This window comes from Lepisosteus platostomus, chromosome 3, assembly GCF_059453375.1.
Source record: "Lepisosteus platostomus isolate fLepPlt1 chromosome 3, fLepPlt1.hap1, whole genome shotgun sequence".
Classification (NCBI taxonomy): domain Eukaryota; kingdom Metazoa; phylum Chordata; class Actinopteri; order Semionotiformes; family Lepisosteidae; genus Lepisosteus; species Lepisosteus platostomus.
The window spans coordinates 66052274-66078226 of record NC_142613.1 but is presented as its reverse complement, the minus strand read 5'-3'; the positions used below and the strand labels follow the sequence as shown (position 1 = coordinate 66078226).

The window sequence follows — 25953 nt, the reverse complement described above, 5'->3', positions numbered from 1 at the left end:
GGAAATATGAATAATTATAAGAAAAGAAGAAAGGATTCTAGGCTTGCACATAGTCCTTAAAGATTACTATTACTGTATTTTAACTATCAAGCTCAGGGGGACTTTTTTATTTCAAATCAGATCTGAATATCAGCAGGAAGTAGGGAATAGTAGCAGCACACAATGAGCCAAATATGTCATTTATAAAAGATAAAGGAGCATATCCCTGTATTATCAGCCAAAATAAGCTGATCCTGTAAATGTAAAACAGAATACAAATGGCCGTCTCGTATTGATGTTGACAGCATTGTTCTGGGAAAGATAATTCTGCTTTCACAAAGCATAAAGCCATACACAGAACAGTAGGAGCTGCCTTCAGCAAGGAATTTCCTTTCCCTACTGACTTTTTGCACTTCTGTTATTGTTCTGTCACTATTCTCAAGAGAGGAGAGTGATGCCAAATAACTCAGTAGGAAGAAGCCTAAGAAATTAAATTTGTGTTCAGTGTTTGTTTTCGTGTCTTTTCATAAGCGAAAATCTAACGTGGTGCCTTTCCTATACTGTATATTCAGTTTGGTATGTATAGTAGCTCTGAAGAAAAGCACTGAGCAAAAATGGCAATTTGCAAGGGTAATTTAATGACTGGTGGAGTCATGTAATGTAATGAATAGTGGCACTGAAGTCTCCATTTTATTGCCACTGGTTTTCTTACTTTCAATGTCCGCTCAATAACAGTGGCTGAGCATGGGGCTTTCCTCTGTCATCACTGCACATCTCTATCAACTGTAGCTCTGGGACTGCACAGCTATGAGAGTCTCTTGCTGTGATGTTTTTTCACTTTTAATTAAATATGATGTATCTGCCTTCCACGCTGGAAGTCTGTCTACTCAGGAGCATTCAAATGTGCTCCTGCAGGACAACAGAAAGAATCTGATTTCCTTTTGTTTGTTCTATGTAACACACTGCTTATTTTAATTTACTTGACTCTTTCATACCACAGCATCTCAGAGCGCATTATAGGTGGGATACAATAAGGGGAAAACGAATGCTGTAGTCAAACTGATTAAGTTCCAATTAATAACTTTATATAAGAGTAAATCATGTAACAAGTATAAAAGAAAAAAATCAAAAATCAAAAATGGAATGAGTACTGTATATAGATAAAAGAACGTGCATTAATGAAAGGTATTAGAAAACATACTTCCAATACATGATTACAGTCTTTAATCATTAATAGGTTTTTATTAATAGGTCTTTGAAAGGACAGTGAGAATGATTTTTTAAAATCTAAACCTATTTCACCAATCTCTATATTGGTCTGAAATAATTAGGAGATGCTGCAAAGTGACTAGACCGTGAGAGTATTTTAAAGAAAATCTTAATGGAAACACCCATACATCCTACAGTAAGAATGATCCGCTGTTATTATCAGTGCCAGTGTGCTGCATTGCTGGTTGCATCTCGGCATGCACTGTGGGTCGCTAATTGTACTAATTTCTATCAGCTGAGTGGAATGGACTTTCACCTGTGGGACCAGTTTAGCGTTTGTATCTCCGGAGACCAGTGACTGAGAGTAATGTGTATCAGAGTGTGTTTCAAGGTCCAGCTGAGATTTGCTACAATGCTCACAGCCTAATTCCAAAGTAGCTGGGAGTCTGTATTACAGAAAATTCCATCACAGCTTGCACACACGATTAGCTCTCAAATGCAGCAGTGTCAGCTTAGAGAAGTCAAAAGTGCAGAGGCAGTCACTGGACAAGATAGTTTTAGCTTCACCTCCATCTTTGAGGAAGGCATATTCCTAGCCCTAAAGATTTTCATTTAAAAAAGCAGCTTAGAAAAGCCACTTGGAAAATTACAAATGAAGGCAGAGCAGCTGACGCTAGCGAGAAAAATTACTGAGATACTAATGTTTGGTGTTCCAAATCTAAAGCATATCTGCATTAACTGCACTTGATATTAATTGCTCGAAGGGTACCAGAGCAAGGTCTGACCAGTGCTTGAAGTAAGCTAGTGTATCATATTTTCTTGAAACTCAAAGTAGGTTGCCATTTTAAGCTGTAACCTTCAGAGCTGTATTGCTGCAGTGATATGCACAAATCCACTTCACAGTTAACTGGATATGGATCTATTCAGCTGTAATGAAGAAAATACAGCCCTGGGGAGAGTCGCATGGAATCACATTTAAGAGGGCTTTCCTTAGCTGGAGGGGCTCCTCTGTCCATCTCCACAGGCCCTGTTAGATTAATTTGTTTCGCCAGAGCGACTGCAGTGCTGTGTGTTTTTGGCGAAATCTTAAATAAAAAAGGGTAGTAAACCATATGAGAAACGTATCAGGTACATTCAGTTCAGTGTACAAATTAAAGGGACTTGCTGTTTACTGTTGTGTTCCGAACCATTCTTTTTTTTAATTATCTTCTTTGCTAAAGCAGCTGAAGGGCTGTAGGTGTGACTGCAGTCAGGCAAGGTTGATTGTATACGGACGACAGTCTTCTGAGAGCCTCCTGCCGTTAGCTCTAGTACTGAGCCACTTTCAAGCGTGTTGCCATTTGTATTGTTGTCCACAGAGATCTAAATCAAGATCACCGCACTCATCTTTCTTTGAAGGGAGCCCTCCAGAGAGGAGAGACCGAGACAGTTGAAAGAGAAGGCTGCTGAACTATTAAAATTTTCATTGCAGACTCAAATTTTCTTCTCCCCCTGTGAACAGAATTAAGGGTGTAGAATTCCTAATATCTCCTGCCTGAGACTTGTAAACATATCTGAGTCTGCCTTTGATTTTTAGAAGGGCAAATGCCTGGAGGAGTTGAAAAGGCAAAGCAGTTATTTCAAATGGGCACAATGGAGCTTTTAAAACTGAAGGATCAATGTTGATTCTCTGCTCTGCTCTACCTGCTCTTCCTACGCCACTTGCAGAGAATGACCTCTTTTTAAGGATAGCCCGCTGGTTGTCTGGAGCTCTGCTGCAGTGTTGTAATTTTTGGAATGGCCTCACAGTCTAAAAGCACAACTTAATTCAGGGCTGAAGCCGCAGTGCAATGCAGCTGTTTTTTTTTACATTATTTTCTAACAGATTTGAAGCTGATGACAGTCCCAGTAATGCAGTCCCACGAGTATTTAGAGATTTTCAGACCAGGCCTAGGGCTGTAATCTCTTCTACCTCTTTTTTTTCTGCTTCTTCTTTGTCATTACAGAGCTTAACCAACACAAAGAGAAACTGATCTCGGAAAGGGTTAAGCTGCCAGGGCTGCGTCTACTAGCACAAGTTAAAACATTAAGAGGGTGTTGAACAGCCGGGAATGTAAACCAATGTGGCTTGTTCTCTCTCTGTCAGAATCCCGACATTGAAGTGGACGAAAATGGAACACTGGATCTGAGCATGAACAAGCAGCGCGGACGCGATGGCAGCTGTGCCATTTTGACGCCTCTGGAGCCCATGTCTCCACAGCGACAGGCCATGATGAGCAGCAGGTGCTACCAAATGAATGAGGCCGACTGCTGGGATCTACCGGTCGACTACACCAAAATAAAGCAGATCGACGAGGATGATCCCAAAGAGGTACTGGAAATTATACATTGAGGGCTGGCATCCTCAGATAAATTGTGAAATGGATGCCTTCATACCAGTCAAGTGCTCCATTGCCTCCTCCTTTTGTGATTTGGTGTTAGAGGGCTCTGGAAAGTGTTATTTGAAAATGACAGAAAGGCCACTAGGTCAGTGTTGTATGTTTCAGAAGCCCCAAGACTTGTGCTAACCAATTAGTACACTCATTTGAATGTTCTTATATATTTTTAGTTTTGTTCTGAATTGCTCATTTCTAAAATCTTAACGTTGTCATTTTAACACCCCATTCCAAAACAGTTTTGAAGTTTGACAGTGAAAGCTAAAAAAAATATTTTAATGATAACATTAGGGATGTAAAGAAACCTATGGAAGCACTTTGAATACAGTAAAAATGGTTATTATTACATTTATATTGATTTACACATTGTTATTTTTATCGTGTCTCAGGTCTCCATTGCCTTTGATCAGAAACGTCAGATGTTGTTTATTTCTTGGCTACAAGCATTGCATGTTAATACTCACAATGTGGAATATGTAAAATAAAACACAAAACAGCCTAGCATTCACTGAATTTTAATATCCATATGCAATGATAGTGTTAGAATGCATAAAATGTCTGATCTCAATAAACATGTTATAACACATTAACAGTGATCACTTTCTAAACCATGATTTTGGAAAGGCAGACAGAGTATTAATTTTGTTTTTTTGCTCTTGTTTTTATATCATTGTGCATAAATATAACATAAAACAATGAAACACAGCAGAACCTGCAGATTTGCTTCATTTGGCTGAGAGAGAATCTTTGTTTTTACTAGAGTGTCATCTAGTGGACATTTCATTCAGTGGGAAAGTTGAATGTGATTTGTGCTTCACTTTGAACAAGATACTAAACTGTATCTCCAATCTATTTTCTTCAAAAATAATGATTTAAGACCTGTCACAGTTCCTGCATGATACAAGCAAGGACCCTCAAGCAAATCCAAGGGCAGGTCATATGTTACTTGAAAACAGTAGTTGATGCCATTGTTTTAATAGCAGTAGGCATCAGTGCTTTCTGGATTCTTACTGTATATGATTCCCAGTACCACCTAGTCTAAAACTCTTTATTTCACTTTTTCTTATCTGACATTTGGTGCACAAATACAGTACATCTTTGGGGTGAGACTATTTGTCCAGGATATGAAAACAGCACACTCCAAAATAAAAATGAAAAATTCCAAATGTTTTTAATTGTTCTCTGTAAGGATTTGAGATGGTCTAAAACTGGTGCTTACAATTCTTGTAGTTCTTCCAAGAAAAAAAAAAGCTCTAATTACCCCAAATACTCTACTCAAAAAGTAGATGTCAAAACTATTGGAAATGCTGATAAATGCAGACTAGAAATAAACAAATGTCAATCAAATACCTGCTATATCAAAGAAGTTATTGTGAAAACAAAATCTCTCAAATAGGAATAAACTGTAAGTTTAACAGAATAACAGTTTATCAAATGCTTTTATATCTTCAGGTGGTTGATGTTTCAGCCTTTGTATTAATCTTGAAAGTAATCCTTCCCACCACACACACAGACTTGATGCGTCTCCGCTTATGCAATTGAATCAAATCCCTTGTCTCAGAAATGGTGCAACTACAAGATTATACCTTACACACTCAGGAACTTAGAAAAAAAACAATAATTTATATGCACAGTTTGACAGTCAATGGAGGGTTTAGCTATTTGCATGAAATGTGTGTGCATACTAACCTATTGTGTTTAAATTGAAAGCCTTCTAAAGCAATGTAAAGATTGACTTGCATGGTTACTGATGCTGATAATTCAGGCTAAAAAGCATTGAATAATAATATGCTTTTCATTAATGGAAACTCATAGTTATTAGCTTATTGGAGGCAGTTTTCACTTGCACTAGAAATGATTGTCCCTATTCCTGTTATTAATTGTGAAAAACAGCAATACATGCACCTGTACATTGTTCCACACATACAAAGCCAAGTCATCTCACATTTTTGGTTATTCAGTATATAATGAACATTTACCCCTAATCAAGAAAACTCACAAAGGACAATAATACACTGATATATATATATATATTTTTATTTTTCAAAAGATTCATGATTTATCCTAAATTATTTAGGATGGATTATTTTCAATATATAAATTTCAAGAACAATGACACTGAAGACAGTTCCTGGTGTTAACTTTTGGAGCACTAGTTATTTACTTGGGAATCGTGAAGCAAAGATGTGAAAACAGACTTGTTAGATATTGTTATACAGTGCATCTGTATGTACCAATCATAGAATGGATCTGTAACCAAGTACCATATTCAGATAGAATTGACTCACAAGGAAATGGATATTTCTGCTTTCATCCAAGACTTCATCCAGAGCTGTATGAGTATCGTGTATTGTGTACAAGTACTGTCAAATAATGGGGGTGGTGTATTGTAATAAGTAAGGCTTTGGACTCATAAACTATGGGTTGTGGATCCAGGTCTCCAGCTGTAGACATTGTACTCCCACTCCCAAGTGAGGCATTTTACCCCAGTTGTTCCATTCCATCCAGTTGTATAAGTGGGGACTATTTATACGCTGGGGCATTGATGGGGGGGTGATCCCTGTCATGTACGGGTATTCAGTCCAATGAGGGAGTCTTGCTCTCAAGTCCTCTTATTGCTCCAGAAACAGGGTTGAGCTGCTGTAGCTCAACGTGGACTCTGCCTATTTTTACTATCTCAGAAGTGAAGCAGTAAATTTACAAGGGTATCCCTGCTAGGTCTTGAGTGCTCATGTTAAGTGTTTTAGAACAATCAATCAATGCTCCACTTGCATTTTTAGCTCTCAAAACCGGCGGAGGGGGTGGGCGAGTTAGCAGCTATCAGGGGTACAATGAAGAAGAAGTGTCGTATTGAGGATCCAAATGAATGGGATGCTAAATGTACTGATTCAAATGCCTTTTAAATGTGCCTGCAGCCTGAAGATTTAGATCCTTTCCAAGATATCCTCGAAGACCGGCAGTATCCTGGAGAGGTCACCATCCCTAGCCCAAAGCCAAAATACCCCCAGTGCAAGGAAAGCAAAAAGGACCTGATAACGTAAGCATTTGGGGAGGTGCTGGTTATCTTTCTTACACACGTTTTTTTCTGTTGTTTTGCTTAAGAGGAACAAGCAATTTCTCCTTTGCACTACTAGCATGCTACATATGCAATGTATTGTTCTGGCGACTTTTCATTTTACCTGAAGTTGTTAGCTAATGTTTACTTGCTTTGTCTTACTTTGATGCTTTATTGTAATAAAACATCATTCTCATTTTATCCTATTCATGTTGCAGCTTCTCCTTAGGATGTTTCAAAAAGCCCCTTGCAGACAGTGAAGCTAAACTGGAAACAATGAAACAACGTTTTTAAACATATTTACTCTTTTGGCTGTTTTTTGTTTTCTTTTTTTTGTTTTGTTTTGTTTTTATTTTTTTGGTGACAGATGTCCAACACCAGGGTGTGATGGAAGTGGTCATGTGACTGGTAATTACGCCTCACATAGAAGGTGTGACTTCATTTTTTCATGGTGGATTCTGTCTTTTCAATTTATTGTTTTCAGCTTACCTCAACAATGCTGTCAAATGATAGTGACACTCCTCAATGTTAACCCTTTGAGTACTAGTGGTTTTTTTATTATTGGGGACCATGTAAAAACAACAAGTTGTGAAAGTAAACATGGTAAAGCCAAACTTTATTATGCAATGCATATTTTATGTCTCAATCATAAATTAATAGTTATATATGGGTAACCCTTGTATTAGTAATTTGCGTTCCATTAATTATATTAAAAAAAGAACCAGTACTGCATATCTCAAGGACTTTTAAATGTGAGTGCCATTTGAATTGAATGTAATCGAATTATTCAGAGGGTTAACTGTTCTTTTAATTGACCCAATATCCTGCACTTGCACCATGGCTTTCCTGCATTTACAGTCCTTTCTTTGTGTATCTTGTCTTGTTTCATTGGTTGGTATCGCGGCCTTTTGCATTTAATTTTAATTAATGTCCCATATATGTATATTTTCCAGTCTGTCTGGCTGTCCTTTAGCTGACAAAAGTATTCGAAGCATGATGGCTACCAACTCTCAAGAACTCAAGTAAGCAGCAAAAACCAGTCATTTGTCTTTACTTTTTTACTATCCCGAAAAAGGGGGATGTGGGAAACATATGCACTTGTGAAGGTTTGATATCATCAGTGCTTTATAAAACTTCATACTATGCCTTCCGTTCTCAGAAGAAATGGTATGATTTTGCAAGTATGTATTGAAGAAGGCAATATTTTTGGTGATGGAGTCAGGAGGACTGACAAAACCCACTACATATGTTCATTCTGTTTCAGGTGTACCCATCACTGAGATTAGAACTCATAGAAATTGTATAAATTGTGAATATCAATGTGTGCGCATGTTGTTTGTGAGCAGGACAGAAATACTTCTGTGTGTGAAACCTTCAGAGCACTGCTGTTGAAAACCGTGTTTTTTTTCTTCCTTCCTATAACAGCTGCTTTCTATTCTATTTAAAGAAAATCTGAGAAAACTTACTTGGATCTTTCTCCTCCTTCACATTTTCAAGGCACTTGAACTTTTCTGGATGGTTTTAATTTAGATTTAGATTTAGCCTAAGTCAATGTCTTCAGAAATATGCACCACTATAGTGGAAACCTTAAGCATATAGGGATTTCAAATCTTTATTTTCTTTTAGTTGACAGGCAACTGAAATGAATATCATGTACGAAGTCAGTAAAGAACTAAGTTTGATGAATTCATCCTATGCAACCCTGTGTTTTGGAATGTACAGTAGTACTCGGGCATTTGCAAAAAAGGATGAATGATGAATTATTGCTTTAAGTGTCTCTTAAAATATAAAGGAGAGCCTACAGCTGTTGTACCCAGTTTTAGTCTTTAGTACTTCTCTTTTAATAGACAGATGGCTGTTGAACCTGGAGCCCTTTTTCCCTATTATTTTCAATCAAATTGTACAAAGAATCACAGTATATTTTCTCGAATGAAGAAAATTACACAAAAAGCATTGAAGGACACAAGGCATTCCTATATGTTTGAAACTACCCATCAAACATGGGTCATTTTCGTTGTTATAAAAACATATATGTAAATTTATATGTAAAAACCGTATTACAGTTTGTTACATATACAGTATATACAATGTATCATCCTCCTTTAAACACATTCACAAAAAGATTTGGTCATTTCATAAAAGGCATCTTTAGCCTAGGTCCTAGTCCTATATTGTTACTGTATATCACATCTCTAAATGAAAAATAGCTATTAGATGAGATTCTTTTTTATTTATAACAGTAGTAATAATCTGTTTAGAACACTAATAAAACTCTTCCTATCTTTCGTGGCAAGTCTGGGAAAAGTACTGTAAATACAAAACACAGATAAAGATGAACAGCAGATAAGAAATGGACATTTAAAAGAGACCTTTGGGGTGCCAGATTTCCTCATTTTTGTATTAATAGCATTCTATGGGAGCATGGGAACAGAAAGACATATCACTCTTCACATTTTTCATATCCTAGTTTGAGGAACGTACTGTATAAGAATTCTGCATCAGTGGCCCAGTTAGTGGGTTACATCGGGAAATACAGTATAATGAGACAATAACCTAATATTATAAATTAATAATAAATGGAGGGGTAACAAGCCATTAAAGGCTTTGAACATCAAAGGAAAACTCATCTGGGCCCAATGAAGAGTTTCCAGAACAGGAGTACTGTAATATGACCTAATGAAGGCACTGGCTGCAGTGTTGTATATATACTGCAATAGTTTCAGAGTATTCTTGGAAACCCCAGCAAGGAGGGCATTACAATTATTCATTTTGGAGGAGACAAAGGCATGAACCAGTTTCTCCCCATCAGGCGCTGACAGAACAGGAAGTAGTCAGGTAACATTCGTAAGGTGGGAGAAGGACATCCTGGTGATGTTCTAGACAGGGGTTCAAAACTTAAACTAGGGTCAAGAATGATTCTGGAAGCTTTCCATTTTATAGAAAAATGGAATGTTTGTGACATTACGCCATCAGTAATTGTTAGATGAATACACTGGTTTGTAAATCTCTTTTCTACCTACAATTTAATTATGGTTAAACATACCCTTTTATAAAAGCATATACTGTAGATGGTAGTAACACATCTTCCATATATGTTTTGTTATTCTTAACTAGTGCTAATGTGCATTCATTATTTTGAAGAACTTAACATTACCAATTACACAAAATGTGCAGGCTTTATGAGATTGTATGTTATTGGCGACTTTGATCTTTGTTAATTATTACACTTTGGCTTCACAAAACAAATGACATAACAAAACAAATGACAAAACACAATTCCTCCAGTCAGTAAGGCGATGTTGCTTTGTGGCAAGATATTATTGTGAGAATTTTAAAGTGAGAAAGGAATGGAAGATTTTTTAATTGATTCTTTTATAATATAACATATATATAACAATATAAAAAATAACCAAAAAAACATGGAACTATTTAAGTATAACAGATGTTTTTTGTTCTCATGGGAGGAATATTAATTGATTAATTATGTTATATAGTGCTTCTATGGTGCTTTTTTAGTTATTTCTGTATGTGCCAGCAGACCCACTGCAGAGGTAGATCGTGGAGTGAAATGAGAAACTTCTTCACCATCTTCAACAGTGAATTATGGAGAAATTTGTGGCAGGCCATCAAAGGAAATCTTCTATTTTCATTTTATGATGTAATAAAAATCCAATAGTCCAGAGTGGCCATCACTTGGGTGTTGACACCACTACTCCTTCAAACAGTGCCATGGGATCTTAACGACCAGCTAATTAGGACATGAATTTATCCTTTCATCTGCAGATCAGTAAATCTACAGAGTGCCCCTTCACCATAATAGGTCATTGGTCTGGAAAGTTTGATTCAGGGGACTAGTACCACTTACTGGTATATAGCACCAGCCTTGCAGCAATTTTCCTTAGAGGTCTACCTCTCACTACTAACCAATATTTACATCATAAAATAAACGCAGGAACTAAAAGCCAAACAAAATTTTTAATTGTTAATTTCCTAATTGTGCTATTAAAATGATTGAAAAGAATCAAGCAAGAAATATACATACCCATAACCAGAAACCAGAAACATTTCTTAAACTTGAATTTCGTATCTGTGAAGAGGTGTACTGTAGTTAAAGTAATATAACCTGTTGTTCTGAGTTTATAAAGTTCAATCTTATCCCTCCATGTACTAACAGAGCTTGTTCATGTTTTCAACCTCAGATGCCCAACACCTGGATGTGACGGCTCAGGGCACATCACTGGAAACTACGCTTCACACAGAAGGTAAATAATATGTTCAATCACTAAAATGCCATCTCGGTAGTCAAATGAAGAAACATACTGTAGCTGTGAAAGCCCTCAGTAAGCTATGAATGTTTCAATATTGTGATGATCTGTCTTTTTCATTACAGCTATTATCTCTATAATATAATAGGTTAAATAGGGGGCAGTATAAACATTCCAAGAAATATTACAAAATTGTTTCATAAATACATTTAATAGAAATAATGTATTATTGATTAAATGCTTGAAATCATTAATGGTGTCCTTTTACACTCACCTAAAGTGTAGTTGTTATTTGGGTTTATCGTTATAATCTTTGTACAAGAGCTGGAGTCATGATATTTTCCCAGTACAGGTCTCACAGTGGAGCTGTGATGTACTGTAGCTCTCACTGACCACACTGAAAGCTCACAGGTGCCCAGCAAGTCACAGAGCTCACTGTGTATGTGTGAAACCAAAGGATATTGTGGTGAACTTAAGTCCACCCACCTCTAGAGACACTCATACAATTATTCAATGCTTCTCAAGCAGTCCTGGTCCCAGACAGATAATGATGTAAAGGAAGTTTATTCCATGCTGAAAAGAGATGAAAGGAAACACAATGTTTCAGCTGTGGAGCCTTCTTCAGGTGTGATGCTCCACAGCCGAAACATTGTGTTTCCTTTCTTCTTTTTTCAGAATGGAATAAACCTTTTACTTGTTCCTTTGCAGCCTAGGCATGCTGACACAGCTGCCTGCTTGAGCTACTGTAGATAATACTTTACTGTTTACTGGCCAAACCACCCAGCAGCCCCTTTCTTATTTTGAGTGGCACTCCTGGAATCCTTGTGCAAATGTGTGCATACTTCTTGAGTATCTCCTACTGTGTGTTTCACACTTACGTTCACAAATGTTTCTGAGTTTTAAAATTCAGGGCAGAGCCAACAGTCCTCTGAGTGTCATTAGCAAAAAAAGAGGGAACTGATGCCCATCCACATGCCGTCTTGCTAATGATTTAATTAATTTGTTCCATGTTCATTCTTTAAGCTTATCAGGTTGCCCCAGAGCAAAGAAGAGTGGTATAAAAATAGCACATAGCAAAGAGGACAAAGAGGACCAGGAGCCGATAAGGTATCTGACCTCATGTATGAATACACAGGTGGTTGATCACCATTGTTTGAGATGTGTTTCATAGATATTCTTCCTTTCTTGGTGTTGTGTGTACTATAAAAGAACAAAACTAATAAGAATTCTTTTGGAATAGGTAGTACCTTTTGTACCAGACCTCTAGTTTTGTCTAGTTAGATTTGTCTAGAACTTCACATATTTAACTGTTATTATAGTATGCAAATTTGAAGAACAAAAGACAGGTTACAAACAAAACAGAGGGCATCGTACCCATCTAGTCCATTTGGTAATTAATAGCTCACCTGAGCCAGATGTTTCTTGAAATATGCTAGGGTATGGGCTTTGACAACCTTAGGTAGATTGTTCCACTTTCCCACAACCCTTTCTGTTTTAAGTCTCTAATATGAAAAAAAGATTTAAGCATACATTTGTACAGTAAATTAACACAACCAAAAAAAGTCAGGTCACAGCAAGCTATTGTGATTATGTTTTTAAAACTCCATTCCAAGTTTGAACCAACAAAAACTAGTTTTTCTCCTTACTGAATGCAGCATCAGAACAATAGTCAACACTACTGCTGTCTACTATTGTGGTGTTAAATTAAAAAAAAAAACAGTCTGATTACACACATAGTACTCCAAAAGTTTTTTCTCTGTCAGAACATAAAACATTCACAGTTGACCACTAAACCTAAGCAAACATGACAGAATGTTAAAATGGAAGAAATTCTCTGAGCATTCCACTTACTGTGTGTAGGGAAATCCAGGCTTTGGGAAGTAACATAACTAAAATAATACTGGGCTTTTTCTAAATAAAAGAACATTTCCTTTCTTAGTTTTGTCTACAGGTCCATTTGTCTTGAAAACTGTATCAGTATAAAGTTTATTTTAAAATTTCAATTAAAAAACATAACTTTGAAACAGGCATATCTGTCGACACATATGATTTTTTGCTCCAAAGATGTATCAAGTTATATTCATGATATCAGAGGGGAGGAAAATAATAACTAGTCTATTACTTAGAATTACAACAAAGAATAAATACATATATTTTTTAGCGTGATAGGCAGCAAGCTGGCACAGTGGCTTGCCTTGCAGCATCGGGGTCCTGGGTTCAGATCCAAACCTGGGCTGCTGTCTGTGTGGAATGTGTGGGTTCACATTGGGTGTCCTCTAATCTCCTCCCACAGCCCAAGAATGTAATAGTAGGTAAATTGGCTTCTGGGAAATTGGCTCTGGTGTAAGTGTGTGTGTGTGTGTCAGTGTCTGTGTGTGCCCTTCCCTGCCATGGACTGGAATCCTGTCCAGGGTGTAGTCTGCCTTGCACCCATTGCTTGCTGAAATAACCACTGGCTTCCCCTTGGCCCTGAATTGGATGAAACTGTTAGAATGGATGATGGATATTTTGGAGTGTATTAAACAGCCTTCTACATTAAAAAAAGATGAGTGAAACACGTTTGCAAACCTAAAGAAATCTGAAATCATTCTTGTGAGGAGCATTTTCATAGTAAAATATCATTATTACAAGCCCTTTACAACGTCCCTTTTGACCTTATGAGCCGATCATGTTCTGAATGGTCCACAGGTGTCCAGTTCCTGGATGTGATGGGCAGGGTCATGTGACTGGCAAGTACGCGTCTCATCGCAGTGCTTCAGGCTGCCCCCTAGCTGCCAAGCGACAAAAGGACGGCTACATGAATGGGTCCCAGTTCACGTGGAAGTCAGGAAAGACAGATGGCATGTCCTGCCCAACACCAGGCTGTGATGGGTCGGGCCATGTCAGTGGGAGCTTCCTAACGCATCGAAGGTGAGTGAAATCTTTTAGATATTAAAAACTACTACTGAACTGGCTGAATAAAAGCTATTTTCATGTTATTTAAAAATAAATGAATTTTGCAATGCACCACAAATGTTGTATCAAATACACATTTGCTACAGATGGGTATTGTGATGCTTAAGAGAAGCTCAGGTCTTCCTCAACTGAGATCAACAGTATGTGCATGTGTCTGTTTCTGTGCGGACATGTATACAAATTGTAACACTGCTGAACCATCTTCATATTTATTTCATGCACCAGTCTGTCAGGATGTCCCAGAGCTACATCAGCGATGAAGAAAGCCAGGCTGTCTGGAGTCGAAATGTTAACAATAAAGCAAAGAGCTAGCAATGGTAATCATTCCGTTTTCTAGCTAAACCTGTTACATCTTAATGAAAAAAAATATTCTGCATTTTTAATGGATTGCCTTGTGGGGTTTCTACAGCAGCACAAAGGTGATGATTGCTTTGCAATCAGTGACTTAAAAGCAACAACACTGAATAATAATTAGGATTTGTGCTGTTCCATCGAACCTGAAGTGCTACTTTTATTCTATACACCACTGTATTCTCAGCATTATGTTTAGGTAGACATGGGGGGCTGATTAGGCTTCTCTGCTAAATATAAATTTTATTTTATTTTTCTGAACACATTATCTTTTCATCATAATAATAATGGCATACTCTAAGCAGCATGTATGTTTATTGTATTTTTAAAAAATCAATATAAAATTTGATACCAATTCTGGTGTATAGGCAAATTTTAAGTTTAGTTTTCAATGACTAAAATTAAAGTAAACTAATCAATAACTTAACACTTAACAGCACTTTAACAGCATTTCCCCATTGCTCTGTTGCTGTTGCTTTAAAGACACCTACGTATTAGCCTGCAAACACATCAGCCCTCCAGTACCATTGGAATTGGCATTGCAAAGACTTGTTTCATAAGTTTCAACAGACTATAAAAACGCTCTATCTTTACAATTCACAATCCATATGTCTTTTAAATTTTAAACCATTTTATGTTTTATCCTTTCTTTATTAGTTTAGACTATTATGTTTCACAGATTTTTTTAATATAATGTGTTAATCTTCACATCACAGACTCTAAGGCTACAACCAGGATCCCATAATAAGGAGCAAAGCACAGTACTGAAAGACAGTGGACTGCTGGCTAAGACCAGGGAGTCTTTCTCAGCAGAAATACCCATACGGCACAGTTCCATGAATGCTCTAAATGAAAAAAAAAACAATCTGTGTAATAAACACTGGTATTATATGCACCAACATTATTAAATAAAAAACGCTTCAGATACTATTGATACTAATACTACTGATATGCATTTGTTTAATAACTGTGCCTGATAACTTAATTCCTTTTTAAGAAACAAGAATAAGACAAAGTGAACAACAAATATATTAAAAATGTAAAACGAACATGCAATGTGACCCATGAAATGTTTTCTGGTTAGTCAATTCACATGCTTTCCATTGAGTTTTAACAGTGTTTTTCTGGTTTAAAATGGTGCTCAGGCATACTTTGTGCTACTGTAGATATACTGTAGACACGTTATGTACAGTACTGTACATTGGAGGATATGACATTGCAATGAAAATGTGTGTAAGTCTGCTTTCAGTGGCTGAGAGATTTTTCCTATTACCAGAGAGTTCATAATGAAAGCCTTGGTGGTGTGCCATAATATTCTGGTCATTGTGACACTTTAATACTAGGGAAAAGATTCAGTTTTTGTTAGGCTATCCAAATCTATACAACTTGATTTGTGTATGAAATGGAAAGTAATCTGGTCCAGATATCAGACTATTTTCAGATATTCTCCTAACCAAACAAGTTAAAAAAAATAAAAAATAAAGCTTTGATTAATATTTAATGTAAATAACTTAAACCTGAAAAATTAATAGTGCAATTTGGCCTTTTTTCTTGTTTTCCTTTTAAAAATTTGATATACTCATGAATGGGAAATTTTAAGAGATGTTTGCTTTCTAGTAGTAACAGGCTGTTGTTATTTTAAACTTTCTTCAAGAGTGCATTTCTGTTTTTAGGGATAGAAAATGATGAAGAAATCAAACAGCTGGATGAAGAAATCAAAGATCTAAATGAGTCAAATTCGCAAGTTGAAGCAGATATGATTAAACTCAGAACCCAGGTAACGCATTCATATCCAATTTGATTATTTTCATAATAAATAAATCATCTGGTGTAATAGGAAATTAATTAACATGTAGACAAGGGGGCTTATATTTGTAACTTATAGCTTATAATATTTAAATTTTAGGCTTGAATTTTTTTTCTTATTCCAGAATTCCATAATGAATAATCAGGAAATGTTACATGTAATATTTATATATATACTGAATAATGAATCACAAACTTAATGTTATATTTGCATAACTTTGACTTTCCTGTAAAAGTAAGAGGAAAAAACATTGTGATTATTGTGTATTTATGATTCAAACTTGACTGCTTTTTCCATTGTCATACTGTGTGTTGTCTAGAATTTGCTATACAAATAAGAACAGATTTTTCCTTGCATATACTGTATATGAAGGCTTTTATTGCAGACTTTTTTGCAATAAACAGTTTGGAACACACAGTACAGTATCTGTAAGTTACATTAAATATAAATATATTTACATTACATGGAACAGCATTTGTTACAGTATTTTGATATAGATAATGAGAGCAAGGTAGATAATATTTCAGAAAAAAACAAAATATCCCAGCATCCTCTACTCCTCAGAAAGTTGGTCCAATAAACTGGGGCAGCCCTAATTATAATACAGAATCCCCTTGAGGCCTAGCTAAAGAAAGAACGTGCAAATGCTCGCAGTAAAACTAGAACACCCTGTCCCTCCAAGCATCATGCAGCTCAAAGATGTTCAAAATAGGAACAGATTTCTAAGCTAGTTTGAAAGGGCTCTTCTACAAAAGTCTGCATAAAAACGCACTGAATATCTTAAAGCAAAAACTGTAGAGAAGGCACAGAAACAAGAACTGAAACATAACAAAATATTCAAAAGCACGCAAGAATCTCCACAAGCTTCTTTGTCGTGGACAAGAAGGACAACTAATCAAACACACGGTTCATATTTTAAGATAAAAATGCACATTCTGGACAAATCAGAGGATCAAAACATCAAAGTGTGGGACATGTAATAGAAAAGCAAAGTTCAAATGAGTTGGAATTATCACTTAAATATACGATGTACAGTATGTAAATAATTTGTATTTTTTTATTTTAAAGAAGTTAAAATAGACTGAGCTAAACACAAACACTGGAAATATTTATTGGTATTTAAAAAAATGAATTATTTTGTATTCAAAAGCTAGTTACTAAATTAACCATTTATAAAGCTCCATAACTCATGACTGAAATTTCATTTTGATTTCTTATTTTCCATGTTCTAATGTCAATAACTTGAGTAACTCCATTTGTTGCTAATAATATAATTTATTTCTTACTCTTTGCAGCTTTACACACTATCAGATTCTCCTCACAATGACTGTGAACATAGTGATTGTGATCCCCTGCCCATGTTTTTTCAGACCAGTCAATCTTATCTGTTTCTCTTCAAGTTTAAAAGCAATTTTAAAAACCAAGTAGGAGATTAAGTTTTGAAGTTTCAAGAATAACTAAAATGCAGTACATCATACACACCACATGTTGATTCTCTTCACATAAATACATGACAATGTTAGAAAGAGTAATTTTAAGAAATCCAATGAGATATTAGTCAAGAATTACCAATAAATGTGTTAATTGCACTGTTTTGTATACTGTACATACAAGAGCTGGTTTTATGTTTTTTTAAACTTTTGCTCTTAAATTTAAGCTTTATATTAACTGATCTCATTTTTTTTAATTGAAAGCTTCTTTTCATGACATATAGTACATATTGCAATGAACACAAAAACTTATATCTTATCTTATCTTATATCTTATCTGTTATTAAACTTAACTTTAATGATAAAAACTATTTTATTATATAGAATGTTTGACACACACCCATTTCATCATTTACTGTTGTCTATGGCTCCCAGTATAATTTATTTATATGTGTATGTAAAGGTAGATAAATATGAATTGCATTTATAGAATTAAGTACAGTATACAGTATGTGTTGCTGAAAAAGTGTGTTTACTGTATGTGGTTCTTTTTCTGAAATTAATGGATACACATGGTGTGTGACCTTTATTTGCAGGACCAATACTGTTTGATACATTCTGGTGAAAGAGATAATATACTTATGTTTACACTCCTTTAGATTACGACAATGGAGACTAATCTGAAGTCAATAGAGGAAGAAAACAAGGTGATTGAACAGCAAAATGAATCTCTCCTGCATGAGCTGGCCAACCTGAGCCAGTCACTGATTAACAGTTTAGCTAATATCCAGCTCCCACATATGGTAAGGGCCACAAAGAATGGAAACTGGGCAAGTTATGGAACGTAACAGAACATACAACATGGCTTTTTGTTATATGAGGCATAGACCCTGTGCTGTTGCATGCAAAACTACAATTATAATTGTGACGTTTTCTCTCTTAAAAACTAAATTCTGTGTCATTGAGAGCAGTGTAACCCCACCAAACTCTGTAATTGAATACTTCAGGGGAGATGTAAACAGTAAATGAGATGTATTTTAAGTTTATATGTAAAGTATGTGAGTACAGAGATTTGACATACTGTAAGTAAAACGATGACCAGGTTTCAAAGCAAATTTGGTTATCCTGTTTGCTCTGCTGCTCTTTGCCTTATACAATGGTGAACAGGGGTTATCAATCAGTGAAGTATGTCCCCCTAGGGGAGCATATAAGTATCCAGAGGGTGCTAAAGAGCTTTGTATATACAGCTAATTCAAACTATGAATTTTATCACTATAAGACAATGTTTTCCACAGCATTTTATAAATAGAAACGTAAGATTCACCTTCAATTCGGGCTTCTCCTGATATTCGGTGTTTCATTCACTGACTCATATTTTGCTGCTAACCACCACACTCTTCAAAACATAAGTTTAGTTACCAAAAGCTCATACACAAGGTCTGATCTATTCACAGTAAACTAATAATAATAAATCATTAATTAAATGTAGTTCAAGTAGGGAGCTGTGTCAGCATGTGTAGGCTGCAAAGGAACAGGTAGCGGGTTTATTCCATGCTGAAAAGTAAAGAAAGGAAACACTATGTTTCATAAACCCTCTACCTGTTCCATTAATTACATGTTTCAACTACCAGACACTTCACACACTATCCATTAGTTACAGTAAGTGTTGATTGAAATACTTTCCTAAAACTGGCAAACAAGCTCTGCTCTTTCTTGTCCCATTATCAGCCACCTGTCTGTGTATGGCTGAATTTCTGCACTTTTGATGATCAAAAATAAGCATTGTAACAGACTTGATGTTGAAAGTGACTTACGTTGTGCTCCACAGAGCTGAGAATTTCAAAACTTGCGGCAAATATCCAGCGTCAGAGCTCACATTGATGATGTTTGAGGCAAACAGTTTAAACTGAACTGAATAAACTGAAGTTCAGATGTGAATTTGGATCGGATTACCTTCGATCTATTTGAACAAAAGGTCTGTGCCAATGGCCAAAAACTGTTATGGATTGTTATGGGAGGTGAAGCCCAAGAGCTCACAGCCAATGCAACACAGAAGGAAAGAGAGCATCACATTACGGCCCAACCAGTCACTGGACAAACAATAAGCATGTGAGCTTTCCACTAAACCTACATTTCATACATTACAGAATTCTTGCCATTAATGGTCTATAGTCTCACCAATCAGAAATACATACTTCTAGACATCATTTTAAATCCACTGTTGCTATTAATACTGTATAAAGCAAAGAGCTTTCTCTTAGATTTTTCCATTGTTATATATTGTTCCAGAAAAAAATAAGCGAATAAACTTGGGCTTTATTTACTTATGTCAAGTCTCTGTGTATATTACGCTGTAACACTTAAATATTAAACATTCGCTATTTTATTACTGGTCACAAACATTGGGTATTTAACTCTAAAGGGAAAAAAAAGCTTTTAATGGATTTTCATAGCACATGCAATGTTATGTTATGTTTTGTAATTGCAAGTTTTATATGTACCTATTTTAAAGGCATGAAAAAACACAGCTTTTTTCCATAAGCATCCATTTTAATTTTTTTCTTTATATCCCTTGAAAAAACAAAGAAAAGCAAAGCTTTAGAAACATGAGAGGTAAACAAAAGCTGCAGAAGTATACTGTGTTTATGTACTGAGTTTAGAGTATACAGTACACTGCCTGTTGCCAAAAAGGAACTGCTTAATAAATGACGGATGTGGTAGTTTTGCTAATTTATTACTCAGACCCCAGACACCGGACTCATTTACCCTGTCTTTTAAACTATTTGAAGGTCTTTAATAAGAAAACATTCTTCAAGCTTAATTGTGCTTGAAAAAACATTAAGTACTCTGAAAGCATTTATCAGGCAAATTAAAATTCTACCACCAGAACTCACAGGACTATGTTCCTGTGAACAGGGGCAGTGGGACCTTTTATTGGGAATTTATTGTTGTAAGTGTTGTAAAGTTGTGTAAATTAAAACCTCCACTTGTTAAGGAAGAGATGTTTAGATGTCATGGGCCTACATGGGGAAAATGAGCAACATTTCAGCAACTTGTTCCCCATTGAATGCTCAGTTTAAAATAAAACAGATTAAAATAAATCAGAAGTAATTTGAAAAGGAAAAAAAAAATTAAAAGCCCCTTTCTGCAGTTCCTGTATTAGCTCTAATTGTTTGTGAAATTGTGGTTTTGTTAGCATAAAATGAAGGGATCACCCTTACAAACACTGGCTCCCTGTCTAAAGCACCTAAAATCAGGATTTTATAGGAATTAAAATAGTAAATAATTGATTTCTAGTCATTCTATTTTTAGATTAATTATAGTTAAATATAGAGAAAAAATCAAGATCATGTGTACATCATAAAAACAATCTCAGGATAATGTGTCAGCTGTGCTGTGAGCTGGACTAAATTACAGGACCATTACAATAGCATTGAGATGGGTTTTCTCCATTTGCTTCTTTCTGTGTTTATTTGTTTCTGTATTTATTTATTAGTTTGTTTAATTTTGTTGTTTTGATACTCTGCATTCAACACTGCCCCCTAGTGTTAAACGTTTGTAAATATACCCCAGAGCTGTGAAGAAAGCACCTTTTGTACAGCAGGCTAATAGAACTTTGTTTACACCTTTCCCCATAGAAACCGCCGCAACACAAAGAGGCTCCCATTAGAAATAACAGCTGTTTACAGTTGCATCAGAGAGTAAGATAATAATTTTCATAGTCTGATTATCCTTTTTTAACGCTTTCATTTTTGTTCCTTTAAACCTCTTTCTTCTCTTTGTTTGCACACTTCAGATATATTTTAGATTGTCTATAAATGTTCCCTCTTATTCAAATTCTATTATGTAGCAACAATTGCCTTTTCTTTTACTTCAGTAATGTTAATCCATAAATAACAGTCTTTTTGGCCTAACACAGTTAGATAACATGCCGATTAAGGCAGAAAAAGTCTTACATTATCATGTAAATTAAAGTAACCTAAAGATACACGGAAGGTGCTGTCAGAAAATAGTTAAGGTTGATCACAATGAAGATTTTTAGTTACATTTTATTACATTTATAGTTTGAGCTAGGAGCACTATATATAAGTACTATGAAGTCAGATCAGTACAAAGTCAGGTCTATGTAAAATTCTATTTAAAAAATTGACATCAAATGTTTTTTTTTCTCTAGTTAATTTAAAAAACTGGCTTTTGAAATAACTTTAGCGACATTCTCTTCAATTCAGCCAGTGTTAACAACTTTTTGTCTTCCATTATTTCTGTTAACTCTGTGCGACTCTGCGCAAGTCACACAATTCTGAATTATAGAATAGGGTCATTAGTTGATTTTGTAGGTTTCTTTTTTCCTTCCGAAGGTTTCTTTTTCCCAATCATCACACCTCAACCTCACCTGATATGATGCCCATTTTCCCCAAACAAATCTTCTCTATATTGCATTATTGCCATCTGTTTGAATGGAAAAAGCTTGTTTTACAAAGACAGTGCATTCACCTCAAAACATTTTTGATTTTTATGATGTGGTCTTGTTATAAGATAGTTACAAATCCTACCAAAACATTTGCATTAAAATGTTTTGGTTTGACAGATTCAAATTGTGTTTAGAATACTTAAGATCTGTTACCTTTTCTATTCTCTATGTTTCAGTTTTTTTTCCAAAAAAGCTGCATATTACAGTTGACTGAGGGAGATAAAGATGTAAATAAAAAAGAATAGCAACAATAAATATAAAAAAACATAATAAATAATAATATCTGATACTAATGTAGACCTCTTAGTTCACACAAACATTTTTCCTGTTTAAAGAAAATTATATTGTATATAAACTGTATATTAAAGAGAAAAAAATAAAGATAATGAGACCTACAGTACAACAGTGAAAGGGCCATTAAAAAATTGGAAATATGTGATTACTGGGAAAGAGCAACCTTTGCCCAATATTGTGGTTATCCCAAAACTAGAAAGGGCCCTGCAGTTTTTTAATGCATTGTTAGCATGTCCCAGTGTGTGTTTATGCTATAGTATGTTCCACCATTCCCTTCTTAACACTGTGGGTTTCATTGCATGACATCGTCATTTAATCTTCTTCAGAATAATTAGTCCCCTACAGTAAATTCCATTTGAGAAAGAAATATACTGTATTTCTAACTTCTGCTATTGATTATCATGATCCACTTTATCTACATTAAACTACATAAATAATAGAAAAAAAATAGAGTACAAGAGAAAATTCACTTATGAGTAATATTTAATAAAGCACTTTGTCTATTTTCTATTTTAAAATTGCTTTTAAGATGTTTTTTTTCTTTCTTGGTAAAATAATTAATACGAAAGCTTTAGCTTAAAACATATATCAAAAGTCATTTTTTTTCCCCATTTCACCCTTGCTATGCTCAGAATTGATCTGCTTACCTTTACTAATACTGTGGTGTTTATATGTTTCACAGGACCCAATAAATGAGCAAAACTTTGATGCGTACGTCACTACATTGACAGATATGTATACAAATCAAGATCAATATCAGAGTCCTGAGAACAAGACCCTCCTGGAAAACATAAAGCAAGCGGTTCAAGGAATCCAAGTGTAGACACCCAGCTGAAGAGGGACTTACTCAACAAAGACAAGAAAAAAAAGAAAAAAGGGATGCCTCGTGTTTTGCTGCTGTAATTTATCAGACAGTGTTAAATATTTATTTCTGTTACAAAAAAGTGTTATGCTTACAAAACTTCATAATAATTTTTTGTCTTGCTTTAAAAATAGTTAACGGCAGAATAGTTTTTGAAAACATTCACATTTTGTACGTTTTCATATGAGCTGACATAGTGTGATATGCCATGTAATGTTTATAGCTGCTAATGTATGCACATTTTTGAGTGTATATTTCTGAACAGTAAGCTGAACAAAATTAGGACATAAGTTCTTTTTAATGCTTTAGTGACAAAGCATTTTAGAATCAAGAGCTGAACTGGACAGTATAAAAATGATCAGAATGAGAAAAATGTAAAGAGCAACCACTTTTTAATTATCTTTTTCCTCATTGGAGGATTTTATGGAATTTTAAATGATGTTTTGTCTGCAGATTGTTTAATAGCAAGACTTGGTTGTAAATTGCTTTATTTTCTAACGATGCTTGAAAATCTTTGTGTTTTGTTTAAAATGGTTGGTGGTGGTAGGTGGGGGCATTTAAAATGAGGTTAGAAATGAGTACGAAAAGACACTGACTAGAGATGTATGAATGTTACAGTTTTATTGTAAACATCATGACACGGAAACTTGATGGTGGAATTCCCAATATCTTGAAAGCACTATTTTATGACTTAAAAAAAACAACTTAACATTCTGTGTTGTTAGCTACCCATTGTCATTTAATCAGACAGAAGGTGGTGTTCAATTGCAATAGGAAATCTAGGAAACATCTCTTTTAGCATTAGTAATGTCAAAACTTTAGTAGCTAGAGTCAGATAATGTTTCAGCAATATATGATGAAGAGTAAATCACGTATTTGATAGATATGGGATGCAATCTACATAAACAGTTTGGGTATATGCAATTTCTTATTTATAAACATAGTGGAAAAATGAATCTTTTTACTATATGTAAAATATTAATTTTTATATAAATCTTTTAATACAAAAACATTTAAAATGAAACATGGACATTCAGTTTAAAAATTAAAGATGGTATATGAGTTTACTTTATTTATGTACAATTTTGCACAGGAACACCTTCGTTTCCATGTTTTGATGTTTTTACATAAACTAAGGCGGTACTTGAGAGCCTAAAATGAGGATATGGGTTTTGTAAAGAAAAAATATATATAGTTTATCAGAGCGGGACTTACAGGGTCATTGTCCCCACAAATGTGCCAGTAGACTATTTGCACTTGTCCTATAGATATATCCTAACATACGGAGGTGTGCAATTTCCACATGTCAATAGCCATGTGACATAGAATTGGAACAAATAATTGCTAATAGCCGCTGTAGCTAATTACACAATATCACTGATGGAAATTACAGGGAATTATTTAGGAAAATAACGTAACAATAATAACAATGGGTAGGATGATGACGGAGATAATGATGATGACGATGACGAAGATGAAGAAAAAATATTTAAAAAAACAATCTGTTATTGGATTTTGGTAATACGAGAAAAGAAAATCCCAGCAGCACTTTATATTTAATCACTGTACAAAAATTTTAAAAAAAAATGAAAAAAATAAGAATCTCCAGTTTTCCCAACAGTCTCAACAGCTGGGAAACAATTCTGTAATTACTCTGGGGTACTGCAGTATCATCTCTGTGTGGCCCCCACTTTCTGTTGTGCTGTTAGTTGTAGCTACCATGTTCAGAATTGCCTTTTTGAGAGCTAACGCAAGGTGCTTGTCGTTCACCTTATCTCATATATTGTACTTTCCGTCCTCTTTTAGGGCTCCATTCTACATGACTGCATATGCCTTTTTCCACTGCATCGTGTCTGCAGCTTTTTGCCAATATAGTAATGCTTTCAGTAGAGTAATAGCTAGTATCAGTTTTTGAATTAATTATTGTTATCAGTACAATGGAAAGGGATTTTAAGCACAAATCTGCTGCTCATCTACTGTTGGTACATAATATCAAATCAAAAGATATCTGTGACTATTTACATAGGGAACACAAAGGTGTCACATGTTAGAATGCTGAATTTTCATATGAATTATTGTGAATTCATCAGAGTTTATTTATTCTAACTTATTCATTTCTAAGTTAATTTAAGTAATCATTTATTAAGACAGGATTTTGTATAAACTATTGTGCTCTCTGTGGAACTGAAGTTTAATTTATTTTTGTACTACACGGCATGGATTTGTTGACATTTTAATTTTGCTATAAATGTGTGAAATCACAAGTTGCTGTGATAATTCATTTTTAAATTGTGAACTTTGTACAATTTTTGTCATGCTGGATGTTGACACATCTTACTCTGAATAAAGAAAAATTGTGTTGCCACAATTGTGTAGCACAGTTGCTCTCTGATTTAGTGCACTAATCTTCCTGCAACACATTGACCACAAGTGACGACGGACAGAAGTGAGGAACAGCACAACTCTGTCATTTTCTTCCACCAATCTGGCTAGTCAAGGCGCATATTACCATCCTGCACACAAGATTGTGACTTTGTCCTACGAGACTGAGGAGTTCAATGTTAAACCTTCAGAACAACATAAGGCTCCCTTAAAGTCCAAGTATAAAATGGGAACTTTTGGACTCTTAAAAGAAAAAAAACACACCTGTCAGCTTCTAAATGTTTTAGTCCCATCAGCCAATTCATTAAAATACTTTACCCAAAAGCGACAAAATCTCTTTTAAGGAAATAACGTGTTGCACAGAATGATCCCAGAAAGAAAGTACTTGTGCTTTTCGTTTTTTGTGTCATTCAAACATCAGCCTATAGAACACTCAGCATGACTCTCACTCCTATATGTGGTTTTATCTTCCTTTTAAA

The 25953-nt window shown here is 35.1% G+C and overlaps 1 protein-coding gene across 15 annotated transcripts in view; it reads left to right on the top strand.

Annotated features, from left to right (window-relative positions):
• The window catches only part of myt1la (myelin transcription factor 1-like, a), a 163353-nt gene extending 137893 nt beyond the window's left edge, over nucleotides 1-25460 (top strand). For 9 of the 15 annotated variants that reach the window (XM_088626524.1, XM_088626520.1, XM_088626518.1 and 6 more), the window contains 12 exons: nucleotides 3314-3538; nucleotides 6518-6639; nucleotides 7025-7087; nucleotides 7611-7679; nucleotides 10857-10919; nucleotides 11946-12029; nucleotides 13611-13832; nucleotides 14103-14194; nucleotides 15902-16005; nucleotides 18125-18268; nucleotides 21104-21166; nucleotides 22913-25460. In XM_088626524.1, the coding sequence (XP_088482650.1) occupies nucleotides 3314-3538; nucleotides 6518-6639; nucleotides 7025-7087; nucleotides 7611-7679; nucleotides 10857-10919; nucleotides 11946-12029; nucleotides 13611-13832; nucleotides 14103-14194; nucleotides 15902-16005; nucleotides 18125-18268; nucleotides 21104-21166; nucleotides 22913-23053 (1392 nt within the window). In that variant the 3' untranslated portion in view covers nucleotides 23054-25460. The remainder of the gene's footprint in view (nucleotides 1-3313; nucleotides 3539-6517; nucleotides 6640-7024; nucleotides 7088-7610; nucleotides 7680-10856; nucleotides 10920-11945; nucleotides 12030-13610; nucleotides 13833-14102; nucleotides 14195-15901; nucleotides 16006-18124; nucleotides 18269-21103; nucleotides 21167-22912) is intronic. The other 6 variants (XM_088626528.1, XM_088626532.1, XM_088626527.1 and 3 more) reach the window with 6 other exon arrangements.
• The last annotated feature ends 493 nt before the right edge of the window (nucleotides 25461-25953 follow it).